The 13,894-nt window shown below is 43.0% G+C and overlaps 1 protein-coding gene across 2 annotated transcripts; it reads right to left on the bottom strand.

Annotated features, from left to right (window-relative positions):
• Nucleotides 1–4,283: 4,283 nt before the first annotated feature.
• Nucleotides 4,284–13,202, bottom strand: si:dkey-81h8.1 (uncharacterized protein LOC100034657 homolog). Of its 2 annotated transcripts, XM_060042702.1 has the most exons (9): nucleotides 12,979–13,202; nucleotides 10,155–10,266; nucleotides 9,602–9,715; nucleotides 9,202–9,258; nucleotides 8,963–9,100; nucleotides 7,036–7,083; nucleotides 6,751–6,864; nucleotides 6,080–6,205; nucleotides 4,284–5,915 (listed from the first exon to the last, which is right to left on the bottom strand). In XM_060042702.1, the coding sequence occupies exons 2-9, from the start codon at nucleotides 10,248–10,250 to the stop codon at nucleotides 5,796–5,798; spliced, it is 813 nt and encodes a 270-aa protein (XP_059898685.1). In that variant the 5' UTR covers nucleotides 10,251–10,266; nucleotides 12,979–13,202; the 3' UTR covers nucleotides 4,284–5,795. The 2 variants fall into 2 exon arrangements, with proteins under 2 accessions (XP_059898685.1, XP_059898686.1); XM_060042703.1 differs by lacking the exon at nucleotides 7,036–7,083 and having other exon boundaries at nucleotides 12,979–13,201.
• Between the last annotated feature and the right edge of the window lie 692 nt (nucleotides 13,203–13,894).

The following is a 13,894-nucleotide window of genomic DNA, read 5'->3' as shown; positions in this document are numbered from 1 at the left end:
AATATAATACATTGAAAAAGGAAGAGATGGTGTTCTCTAACCACTAAAATGCCATTATGTCCTGACTAGGTTATCTTGAATGAGCAGCTGTCAGACCCGCCTATAGTGCCTAGATCAGTAGTCTCCAAGATAGCTCTGGAGCCAACGTTATCATAGACATGGAGCTTTTGGAAATAACTGCTTCATACGCAAGTTGTAATAAAATCGACTTTGCCTCTGTTCAAAGCCATCGGTCCAATTTGCAATTGAGAATTCAAATCCTACACCAAAGATCTCAATGGGCCAACATCAATGGCATCTTTGTGGAAACACAGTTAATGTTGAAGCCGGCTTTTTCCTCACCACATGTGAAGCACTATTCTATTATATTAGAAAAAGATCTGAGTGTGACGGTTGCCCTATCAGGCAGAAGGTCTCTGGGTCTCAGGTCTCTGGTTGCCCTCCTATCCGATCAGCCGTCAGTCCCCCGCTGGGCTCAGGAAGGGGCAGGGCAGTAAGTCACCCAAAAATTCATCATTCATAAACACCGGGCCCGATTTAAACACGCAAACGGGCTACCCAACCAAAAGTAAACAACTCAAAATGAATAAAGCCAACACGCCTTGCCCTTATCACGTTTGAGTTTAATTAATCACCTTTAGAAACATTCTAGGAGTGCAATTCCTCTGTCCTTATGTAATCAGTGGGAGGCGGAGATCCGGAGATATCCTCTGAGCACGGCCCCCTTGTGTCCACATGAGAGGGCAGCACTCATGTGCTCTGACACACATGGTGGAAAAGATGCAACCAGGTTTGAGGTGAAACGTTGGACTGAAATCTGCGCTCACGTCTAACTGGTTATTTCACTTTAAAGGCTTCCTCGTGGACTTCTACTTTTTGTTACCTAAGCCTACTTTTATGTTTGTTTCGCTGTAATCAAATTACAATTAAAATACATTTTCCTTTTCAAAAAGTGTGCAAAATTGTTAAAAAAAAAAAAGACTTAACCCTAACAAAGCAGGTCTTAAGCAGGTCTTTAGCTTCAAAAAGACATCCAGCTACTTCTTAAAAATCAATAAACCTTTATTTATCAGCAGTTTATGTGGAGAAAAAAAAAGAAAAAATGTAAACCTTTAAATTATACTTTTAACATTATTGTATTGTGTAATGGTAGCATGTATGAAGCTATAGCTATAGCCTATAAAAAATCCAAACACAGATTGGATCATGGGGCCTGGTGTCAGATCCCAATAAGCGGCTTTCCCAAACTTAGGGTCCTGACCCAAAATGGGTCCCGACCCGTTTTGATGAGTAAAATGTATCGCAATGCTCTGTGAATTCATTTTCCTGCTTGAAATTGAAGAGCCTTGTTTTTTTCCATGTGGTCTTTTCAGCTCAGATGTTGAATCAGTAGTTTATAAATGTAGATGTTATGGCGATTTATGATGAATTTGTGTTAACTTAGGTCCCGGGTAGACCCCAGATTTCTCTTCTGGCTCGAGAGGTGAAATGTTCTGAACCCCAGCTCTCCTTCCCTCAATTTGCAGCATCGGATCATTTTAGATGCCTGACCCGAGAAGCTTTCTTCCCCTTCTTATCGTTCTTGTCCTCAGTTCGATTAAGCGCTCATTAGCTGATGCCCCACATTGTTGTGCATCCACCCCTCCCTTCGGTTTCTATGGCAGCGGCGTGTCAGTGTCAAGGGCAGATGGATGGGCTTTTAACCACAAGGAGCAAAGAACAAAGGCAATAGGGACACAGAGGGCAGGTCGCCTTCATAATAGAGGGAGTAACCAAATACAGAGCTAATGTTAACATACACAAAACCAAGGAGAAACAAAGAAGCATGTGTATGAACACGTGCAAACACATACGCACACACACACACACACACAAACAATAGCAGTACTTCGTAATACACACTCTCAAATATCAAATTTTTTTGCCCATCAAATTAATCAGGTAATTTAAAGGAGTGGGAGTTGTTCCTACCACAAACAGTATCAGTGCACACAACACACACACACACACACACACACACACACACACACACACACACACACACACACACACACACACACACACACACACACACACACAAGCACAGCCGTGCACTCACACAAACACATACACACACACACAAAAACACACAAATACAGATACAAAAAAAACATACACGCACACACACACACAAATATACACAAACACACACCAACACAAACACATACACACACACACAGCTAAAAATTGTGTGTGCATGAATATATATTACATTAGAAATACATTTAAAGACACAATCACAGAGGCCATAAGATGCCATCAGGCGATGATTAAACATTTTAGAAACCTATTTTTATAAACTCCCAACTCCCAACCTTAAAACACTGACAGATTAATGCAATCCTTCTCTGGTGTTAAACGCTTTTCCGCACACAGTTAAGGATGAAGGATGCTTGTTTACATTGGCCGTACAAATCGAACAGGACGTCTTTGAACAGACCACTTTCACCTCGCAGTACAAACACAGGTCAAAGGTCACGTTCACAGCACTCACTGTTCCTTTATGTACCAGGGAACGGAGAGTAAACCCAACTAGGGAAGATTAGCCTAGTACCTGTGTCCTTGTACCAAACCAAGGGGGGTGGGGAGGGGTTGATGGGGGGTGAGGGGGTGGTGAGGTGTGGTGATAATATGTCATGGGGTGGTGACATCTGCATACAGGTGTCTTCCCAGCTCAAGGTACAATGACAGATCCAGATGTCGAGCAGTTTTATTTTAATATTTTCTTATTTGTCTTATACTTTGATTTAATACTGTCAGAGGTCAAGTGGGCAGCGCAGAATACAGAGTTATGGCGCGTTCACATCGATGAGAAGTATGGGGAAAACATTTTCGCGACGTCGGAAAGTTCTCGTGAACATCACCTCATGAAGCGCTTATGATTCTTCTTCCGTTCTGCAACTGGGGCCAGATTTTGATAACAGAGTTGCCCAGTTGGTGACGTATGATTTACTAGTGATGCCCATTAACATGGCAGAACATGACTTTACTATTGATTGACGTTAACGTCTGTTGGCATCGACTTTGCTCAGTTTTAAACGTTGTGTACTGGTAAACCAGCTCTAGATAAGGGCAAGTGTAGTCTTCCATACAGTGGCAATACAATGTGCTTCTCATAAATAAAAGCAAAAGGATACTAGATGATAGGCTACAAGGAAATAAAGGCGTTCGAACTTGAAACTTGCTGTGAAGAACTTTTAGATTCCCAATGCAGTGCACATGAACGGTCGATGTCGGGAACACGCGTAAGCTTGAGCGTCATCACTGGCATGCCGTCTCGTTATCACCAGCACGATGAATAGAGAGAGAGAGAGAGAGAGAGAGAGAGAGAGAGAGAGAGAGAGAGAGAGAGACAAAGAGAGGGAGAGAGAGAAAGAGAGAGGGAGAAGGAGAGAGTGGAAGAGAGAGAGAAAGAGAGATGGAGAGAAAGAAAGAAAGAAAGAGAGAGAGAGAGAGAGAGAGAGAGAGAGAGAGAGAGAGAGAGAGAGAGAGAGAGAGAGAGAGAGAGAGAGAGAGAGAGAGAGAGAGACATTAAAGGAGACACAGTTTTAAGATATATGACCAACTCCCGTCATTGGTCCTGCCCCCTGTCACTCCAAATGTGTTTGGTACCAGCACTGGTCCTTATCCTCACTAGGGTAGCCTACTACCCGTGCCAGTTCCGTGCCTACTCCTATGTTTGTACTCGAATGACGCTCTTGGAAAGGGCGTATTGACCAAGCTGTATCTCCAATAGAACATGACCAACGATAATAAACTAAAGGGCGAGGATATCTGGGCTTCATTAAACTGTGTTACTCATAGTCGGTCAGCCCAAGGGTAATGGTGATCAAACATCAGCAGCATAGCATTGGCACTACTCATAGCACAGTGCCCAGGGAACTCTTCCAGCAGGGCGTGTGTTGGTATCATTTTATATCCATGGCCTTTCTGAAAGATGTTCCAGAGACCAGAGATTTAAAGGGCCAGCGATGGGGTCGAGGAATACATGAGAGGGCTTGAATGGTGACCCTCATGGAAAACTCTTAATCTCTCGTTCTGCTGTCGTTTATTGAACACTATAGCCAGTAGCAATGCATTTGTAACCCTATGTTAACCTTATGTACTCCTAGTCACGGATACCATATTATATGAAATCACCCTATTTAAACTGAACTCTTTTCCTCTTAAAACCCTACACCTAATAGTGTAATTAGGTGTGCAGTGTAAACAAAAGAATGGGTTTAAATTGAGACCAGCAGATATTTCCTTTTGAGATTAATTTATTAGTGAGAGATAATCTCACGTATATAAGTCTTATAAGTGAAGGTGTCCAACAGTTGTGAAATCAATAAAACAAACTACAAACAAAACAATACATGGAACATTGGTATATAAAACATTGATCTAAAAACATGTCCAAATGATTTGATCTGTGCAGGAATGGAAAATAAATATGCCCAATGGAAGTGTTTGAATCTCTCTCAGTTTTGCTAGAAATGTTTAGCACCATGCAACATAATAACACTGATGAACATAATGAAATCAAAACGTTTGTGCATGTGGAATTAATAAGGAAATGCATGATCAGGTATCCAGGGACACAAAATGAGTTGTAAATGGTTCCTCAGGTGAGCATTACTCTGAAAAGGGCTTGATATGTGGAACCTCGTGTTCTGTGGACGATGAGGACGGTTGTGTTCCAATGAAGACAGGGTTCTTCAGCACATCTTACATGCTTAGCCTAACAACTGCTGTGACTGCGTCTGCATCTGACGTTAAACAGGGAGCTCCAAAATAGCAGATACAAGAAGGTATAAATATTTACCTAGCAACACTAGCATACAACATGAACCACAGCAGTGCGATATATGTGTGAGTACACACTTAGTACAGAGCAACATGTGTACCCTAGGTTGTACAATGTGTAACACATCAGGTAGCACCGTTGTAAAGTTAGGGTAGGGAAAACAGTCGTTGATACTGTTTTCAGTCATATGCTACTAGCATGTCACAAGTGTGGGGAACACTTTCCAATTTCATTATAGTTGAATCAAGCTACTTTTCTGTTTTTATGCCAATGATTCGCCAAACAAGGCTTACGTGTGACGGAATTGATCCCACATTCCTAGATCCCAAAATGGTCATTCATAAAACATCTATAAATCACTTATTCACTAATTGAATACTGATTATGTGAAATGCTGTTTTAAAATAACATAAATTAAAATGGATTAATCCCACAGCAGGGACTCTGCAGGTATTAAGACAGAAAAATGGTTCCCCCATCGACAAATTCCAACAGAATAGTCGTAAGTGGAAAGATATACCAGCAGACGGCTTGGCTTTGACTTCCACTTTGCTGACATGAAATGGAACCACATACATGTGCGTGTCTGATTCCAGCCCCCTTGACAGGGTTAGATCAACGCCTGATAAAATCAGTAATTCTTGAAATATTTACTTCTAAACAGCCCTGTCCCACTCACAGAGGATGTCGGAAATAATGTTACAAAGAACAACGACAACAACCAAATAATTTTTTTTAACATTGTCAAAAATATTTGAATAATAAACAAGGAATCAGCAGTCCGGCATAATTTGATTCAAATCATTTTTCCAAATTCCCTTTTCTTCTTAATGAGGGCCCACTCTAAGAGCTATATACCCTGTGGAGTCGGTAGTAATTCATGAATAGGTTGACATAAATCTGACAGTGACCCATGGTGTTATATCCCCCCCACCCCCCCAACATGAAGAGAGAAAGCAGGCTGGATTCACGGCTCCTCGTCAGCACTGAGTATCTCGATGGGCACCACCTGGGGTTCAGTGAGGGGCGTGCTGAGGTCATCCTCCACCTGCTCCGACTCCGGCTCCGTCACCACCACCGCCACCTGCTGGAGAGTTAAGGGACAGACAGCCGACGGATGAAGAAATGAATCATATCTGAATCCTAAGAAATAATCGTAAATGTATCCCTCTTAATCCACGGCCTGGTCCACCGTGTAACGCTGCAGTATCAGCGGTGTTCCCCGTATCGGGGCCCCGGTCTGAGAGGTACCTGGGGGCCGCTGTGGGGGACCGCGGCTACCACCGGCAGCGAGGTGGGGGCTGCAGGGGCCTGTGTGATGTGCACAGGGGCCGCAGGGGGCTGGCTGTGTGGATAGACGGGCCTCTGACCGGCGGACTGGAACAGGAAGAAGGAGAACACCATTCTTTACATCGCAGAAAGCTCAATGCAGTAAAAGGTTGCATCTGAATCATCGTCCCCACATGTAGTTTGTTGTTCTAGCCGCCTGCATTCTTTATCTGTATACTAATGTACAAGTCGAGCAGTGTTCATTTGGAGGTCAGCTTGTTTCTGAGGGTAGTTGAGGGGGTCAGCGAGGGGTGAGCTCGCTGGTTCTATTGCCCAAGAGGCTCACTATATAATTCAAGCCATGAGGAAATAGAAACGGTTATTGTTTGCACTTCTTTGCATTTTTGTACACTTCTAAGAGGGAGAATCGTGGATAAAATGCAGAAAAAACAGATCAGAAAACGATCTATGCATCATTGGAAAAAGTGCAGAAATAAGTCTGTTGTGCATGGTTTTACAGTGCATTCTGGGTATTAAGTTGTGCATCTTACAGGGAACCCAATTAGGTACTAGCAGTACAAAAGGGGGACGCCCCGAATCAAAGAGTGCAGTGTACAGGGAAGGGTGAGTTTGGGCCGGGGCATGGAAGTCACCTGGCTGCCTCCAGCCGACAGCACGCTGAGCCCGAACAGCATCGCTGTGATGCAGATGAGGAGCTCCAGCACCAGGAAGATCACCAGCGTGCCCAGGATCCCATCGATCAGCAGCTAGCCCGGGAAAACCCACAGCAGCAATGAAGGAAGTGAAAACCCACAGCAGCACATGATAGTGATCATAGAGACACATGAATGAAACATGGTACATCTATTGAGGAGGACGGACAGCACAAGAATTTTCTGACCAACATATTAACTGGGAACAGACTTTACACTACTTACTTTACACTTTTGCTCGATTAGCCCAGTGCATTTCCTGAAACAATGTTGCTGCCATGGACAGTAGACAAAAACACAATCAGAGATGATGATATTTCAAAAACATCACGTCATGTAAATTTGATTCCTCAGAAGGATAACATACTTGGATTATTAAAGAGGTTCATTTCAATTGCCGTTTCTGATGTCTAATTGGCTCAAATGTCAATGACTTTTGAGCCATTATTATATAAACAGGAATTTCCATGGGGGGTTATTTTAGGATTTGTTAGAAAATGTGTTGAATATCATTTAACATGCTGATCACATAGTTAGAATTACGCCAGGTTTTGATAAAAAATATTTCACGTAATGTATTTAACAAAGCTCCCCACATTCATTATTGTATACATAATTCATAATTGCATAAGGCAATGGTGCTAAATCTGTGGTCAAAGATCTGCCATTGAGACTGGAATAGATTCTTTAGTTTTGTGCCTCATTGCGGGGATATTGTCTTCTGTAACTCCCATGTCTCATCAATGATACACACCGTGAACTTCTAAAATCAAATTAAACACCTTTTGGTGTTTGTTTTTGCTCTTTACAGCAACTACAAGTAAAGAGAGCAGTATTTAGTCTGCTTGTTTGAAGCAAACAACAACAATAACTGTATACATTGTCATACTAGCATGAGTGGGAGCAATGTTAAAATTCTACAAACGATAATAAACAACCAAAAGCAAAGCATTGGGGTGGCTGTGGCGTAACGTGATCTGATATAACAAGTGAACGTTCATATCACTCTTTTAAAAAGACAATCAGAAACACAATAAAAATTCACATGTGTGGGTTTGCTGCCAGCTAAAAATTAAGAAGTGCTTCATTTATTATAATTGTTGATGATATATTTGAGAAGAGTTAAAGGGACCCTATATTTCCACCCTTACCCATTACAAACCAAGGTGGCAGCGTCCACATAGCTGTACTATGGATAGATAACCCAGCCCACTGCAGGCTGGTGGACGGATCGATCCAGCATACATCTAGGTGGACTCTCCCACAGTGATGTCACCAAGTCACAGGGCAGATTTGGAAACAGCTTGTATTGGCTCATGGTGGTCAAATAGTGGCCCTTTAAACGGTCCATTTATTATTTTTGTTCATACTCTTGATGAATTTTTTCAACTATGTGAGCCAAGATCAGAATAGCATGTGTTAAACTATTGATAGGTTTTTGGCAAGCTCACAATTATGGTCTTAATTTGTAGTGACTCTTTCATCTCTAGAGTTGATTGCTGTCGTGTGCAAACATTGTTTCATTCCAGCACTAGGCAAATGATGCATAATGCATTTGAGTGATTTGGTATACACTGATGAGACTTTTAAATTAAACCGTATCAAGTCTTTACCACCCATGAAGGCAATAATAAAGATACCAAGAACAAGAGAGACAGCAGGACGACTAAAGTCCACATCTTTGACCACAGTAGCAGTATTAATGACAACTCCCACTCAATTAGACCTTGTGAGTTCCACCTAAATTTCTCCCCTAAAGACATCAATGAAAATGCGACACATACGTATTCTACATATTATGGAGAGGAAGCTACCAACACCGGCTTTAAGTGGGCTTAGATCTTTTCCAGATTTAGTTTAACTACCAGCATCAGACCATCTTCCCATGTGGCTGATATATAATTAGATAGATAGTTTACAATAAGACACGAAGAGCTCTGACAGGATGTGATGAGAACATAATGCCACCGAACAACACACGCTCATGTGTCACGCAGACGCAGCGCTGATGTCCCCGTGACCCTACCCTCCGCTCCCTAAGAGGCCCGCTGCCCCCACATGGCACGTATGAACCGTCCCATCACGGAGCAGCCTGATGAGGCCTCCCCACAACCTAGCCCCACAGAGCGCCCCCCCCACTCGGAGTAGCTACCACAGCGTGCTGCTCCAGGCGCCGGCAGTGCTCGCAGTGGTACGAGTCCTGGCGGTAGGGCAAGTGCTTGGACATCAGGCCCAGGGCGGCTGTGGCGAACGCAGCGCTGATCAGGTGCAGGACCAGTGAGCATTTGATCTGCAAAGGAACGGGAAGACGGCTCACTGAACATAACATCATGGTGTTGGAGGAGAGCTGATGCTGGTGTTTCTGATTTTGATTGAGGAGCTGAGACTTACCCAGAAGAGAGAAGGCTTCCTTCCACTGTGGACCAGGACTGAGCCGGACAGGGTCACCTGGAAGGATATCGAGCATTACAATTTCTAAAGTACTTCAGTACGATTCCTAAGAAAGAGAATTGCATATATCAATGATGTGCAGGATAAACACGGTCAATTCTAAGTCAGTTTAACGTGTTAACACAGTTTGAGACGTTTGAGAGCTCGTCATGGTTTTAGCGTCTCGAGTGTCCGGTGGCATCTCGCCATCACACACCCCCACTCCATCACAACCGTTTTGGACTGTTTACTGTTACTTGAGATGCAAAAGTCGTTGATTTGTGTTAGATGAGACTCTGTAAATGGGATGCTCTTGGTGATTGGGGAGAGGTCCTGCTGACGGTACGATGGGTATGGTCACCTGGATGACCACGATCAGGAACAGGAACACGTCTTCGGTGAAGTGGACCTCGTGGATCTGGAGCACCGAGGCGCTCAGACACAGGATCAGAGCTCCGATGATGATCTGGATCGCCTGAGGAGGAGCCACAACACAAGCAGATCCAGTCTCCGTATGGATGATCAGTGGAATGATTTGAAACCGGACCAGAACACATAGTGCCTTCTAACAAGCAGGGGGATGGAGATATGTTGCAGGTCAGTTGCTGTTTAAGGTAGTTTGTGTGTATATGTTTACATAATCTAGATGATCACATTCATTACCCCAATCATAAAAAAGGTTCCTCTTATTTTGACACACGCAGTCTAAACTTAAAACATTGATCTACTTTACCAGCTGGATAACTGACAGGAGTGACAAATTGCAATCGGTAGGGTTGCATTGTAAAGGCTATCTGCACCTTACCGATGGAACCATTTCGATTTTTAGAATAATGAACCCCTTCTCTGTTTGTGGATTGCGGGCATATTCGTGAAGGGCATGTGTTATTCTTTCCCAGACAAGTAGAGCTCACCCCCAGGGTCTTTGGCTCCATCTTGTGGTAGGACTCCACCTGCCCATGGTTGAGGTTCCCGGTGGGGGGCAGCGGGTCCTGGCTGTCGATGCCCATAATGGTCGGCTGATGTCTAAACAGGATGGAGCGGACAAGTACCACTAAGCATCTTCTGCTGCGTGACGTTCATAACAATCTTACAGTAACACAAATGCAATGTCTAGTACTAACCCAGAGAATTGTGGGATGATGTTTTATTGTTGCTAAATAGTGGCTGAGAAAATAATGACATGTATATACTTTCCTTATTCAAATAATGTCCTATCTTTAGTCTGTATCTTTAGCTTTTTTTTTGCAGAAATCATGAATTGTAGCCATGTAGCAATTTTCTGGAAACCATACATTTCAAACAGCTAAGAAAGGAATTTCAGTTTTGGAATATCACATTTACTAACCAGTATCAATTAATCACTAATAAGCGTACGTAACATCTAAAACTATGTTATTATATGTTATAAACATATGTTATGTTTTTCACAATTAAAATATGTCCAAATAGGACATCAAATGTATTTTTCCTCCCAGTCTCTCATCACTGCAGATGAGGACACCAATACATTATAAATCGTTACATCCAGAAGTTTACAGCATTGACAACATCAGCCATGTCTCCTCCCAGAAATATGATCCTCATAATATCTATTGGAAGAGCAATTCGTAGCTGTGTAGCAATTGTGTGATCCATTTATATTTTAACATATCGACCCGAGGAGGCCTTTTTAGGCTTTGACCAACCACACTCAGCACATGATCTACCCGTGGGTTTAATCACGTCCATTCATTGATCCCTGTATTGGAAGTCTCAGGGGCGCCGGAACCTATGAGGCCGCGAGGCCAATGGCTACCCCACACAAAATTTAGACTGTATTGATGAAATATTTCGTTTCCTAGTAATGTTTTGGCATATTATTGTACTGGCCTGCTGGAGGTGGTATAGTGGGCGTAGTATAGTGGGGAAACAAGTGACCGAGTGGATGATTGAATGACACGCTGAATGTTACTCTCATCTGTGAGGCAGTGCACTATAGGGAACGGAAGACGCGCGGAAGGGAAAACCTTCAGAGCACTATAATAGGACTACAAAAGATGAATAAAAAATGTAATTGTAATTTTTGACACTAGTCAAATCACAGGTGGAAAAGGGTAAACTTTCCGAACTGATAAGAGCTTCTGTGGGCGAGCTGTCATCATGCATAACAAAAAAATAGCATCTGGCTATATAGCCCGCAGCCTGAGCCTTCTGAGAAAATGTCCTTTGTTTTGTAGGCTACCAAAGGTTAAATTAGCTATTTGGGTAAATCTAAAGTGAGGGAGGCTGGATCCTTTGTTCTTCATTCATATGTAGCCTGTAGTCTGCTCCGCGGAGAACGTAGCCTAAACTCGTTAAGGTCATTGGGCCAGGTTGAGATGGGAGATGTTTAATGCACGTTATGCCCAAAACACAGCTATGACTGACAATGTGCCCTGTTACATTTTGAGTAGCAGTTTGCCTAATCGGCTGATGCTTTCTCTTAAGTTTTAGTAGCCTAAGGACTGAGACAGTCACAAGCATCAAGAACAGAATAGGTTGATCTCTTTCACTTAACTCAAGTCCAACCCCCCTTGAGTTTGCGGAAACTAATTGACTGAAAGAACTGGCATTATGTTTGTGTTGGTGCTACGCCCAAGAACGAAACCAAGCATTAGGAAGCGCCCTTCCTAATGCAAGAGGGGTATCCCCGACGGGGCTCGTCAAAACCTCTGTTATAGAATAATTCATTGGTCAAAACATTCTCACAGCTGGAACAAACACGGCACTTATGTCAGGGAATTCCCTCTCGGCATCAAAGTATTACACTGATCGTCTCAGACCGTAAACATGTAGGCCTAGGCTATTGATATGGCCCGACTGATTGAATTATCATAGGCTGATGGGATGGCTATTAATCCAGATGCTTCCGATAGTTGATTTGGAGCAGGTATGGACAACATTGAACTGCTGCTATAAAGTTTGTCCTGCGTGTGTTCAGGTCCTTTGAAACCAGAAGAAGAATCTGATTTGAAATGTTGAGTAAATAAAGTATGAACGTGCTTTTCTCTTTACGAAGCCCTCTAAGGACGACGGAGGGTGACGGCGGGCCAGGCCCGGTCCACAATGCACAACACGCCTGTCTTCTAACCCTGGATATAACATAGGACTAATGCAGGCCTCGTCTGAAGGATCACCAGTTTTGTTTTAATAAAACAAATGCCTTTAAAATCTGCTATCCAAATATCCAAAACAAATCCGGTTCAGGGATAGCTTTAATCATTCAATAAAAATACATTGATTCACGATGAAGAACACTGCCGGTGAACGTGATTTTCTGTTTTTCAAACGGAGGTTCTTTAGAATAAAACTAAAAGTCGTTTCAGAGACGTACACAATCTATTCCGCTGCGATTAGCCTACATGTATGTGGCCTTGCAGAAGTTCGGAGAGCAGGCGCAGCTCCTGGCGCGACTCAAGGCGTACTGCGGCATCAAGTCAGACTACAGTGATCCGCACCCTGCATCATGCAGGTACCAGACAATTCCAACATCAGCATCCACCAGACACCTCTAACATCAGCATCCACACACTCAGCATCATGCATGCTGCACTACCGAGCCTCGGTTGGACCTGGGTGTCATATGCTGTATCTTGATAAAAAACACATTCACTACTCCCCGGTACCTGACATCAAGGGTAGGCTAGTCATCTCAGAGGACGTCACGTCCCGTCACCGATCGCTATACTTTTCCATGCGGGACAACACGGGTCTTACCTCCACCTGGAATCGACCGTCGTCCGATTCGATTTTTTTACGATGGCGCACTCTTATCCGACTTGTTTGGTTTGATTTGGGCTCGAAACTACGATGGAGAGATGCGGGGCTTGTAGCCGGTGTGTGGGGCGGGCCGGGCTGCAGGGGAACGGGAGACGCGCTGAATGCAGCAGGGTGCTGTTGAGGACGCCTCGTGACTCAGGACTATTTTTGCTGGCGCTGCAGTACCGACGCAGCAGACCCACTCACACCTCAAACACATCACAGTCCATGAAATACATTGGAACGGCGCCCTCATATTATAATACGAAAAAATATGAAGCAGTGGATTCATCTGCAATGTAGCACTCTTTTTTTTCTTTACTGTATACGACCATTGTGATTGGGTCATAGGCTACTTAAATAATCTTGTACTGTTCAAAATATGCTCCATGCTGTTAACTGGGCGAACTTTGCACATTACCATCATCTATTACCAAGAAAGCATGTAGTCCAAGTCATAATTTGTGGGTCAAATATTATTTGATGGTGCTTATAAAAGTAAAGACTGTTTGAATTGAAATAGTATGTTAAAGTAATCGATTCAATTAAATGCAGATTAGGTCACATTCCAGGTTTTATGCATTGGATTCAGAGAAATGTAACCGTTATCTGAAAAATACATGGGTTAGTTTTCACATGCAGGGACTTTATAATACAAAGGCTCTGATTGACCGAGGGGATTCCTATGAGACAGAAAACATGATATTCCCTATGTTATTGTTCAAAGGCTCCCACTTGTTTATGAAAGCAAAATAGCCAATTACAATGAAACAATTGCTCATAAATCTATAATGCTAATCAATAACTGCATCTATGAATTAAGCAGTTAAAAAAACAAATGTAAAATTAAAGTTGATTAAAGTCACCCAATTCT

This window comes from Gadus macrocephalus, chromosome 22, assembly GCF_031168955.1.
Source record: "Gadus macrocephalus chromosome 22, ASM3116895v1".
NCBI lineage: Eukaryota > Metazoa > Chordata > Actinopteri > Gadiformes > Gadidae > Gadus > Gadus macrocephalus.
The sequence above is the reverse complement of the archived record's forward strand: the minus strand, read 5'-3'. Positions and strand labels throughout refer to the sequence as shown.

What these genes read in the sequence shown, in the direction of transcription:
- si:dkey-81h8.1 (XM_060042702.1), bottom strand. Translation starts at nt 10,250, where the DNA reads ATGGGCATCGACAGCCAGGACCCGCTGCCCCCCACCGGGAACCTCAAC. An exon ending in TGGAGCCAAAGACCCTGGGG is followed by an intron (nt 9,716 to 10,154) that starts GTGAGCTCTACT and finishes GCTCCTCCTCAG; the next exon opens with GCGATCCAGATCATCATCGG. An exon ending in GGAAGCCTTCTCTCTTCTGG is followed by an intron (nt 9,101 to 9,201) that starts GTAAGTCTCAGC and finishes GTTCCTTTGCAG; the next exon opens with ATCAAATGCTCACTGGTCCT.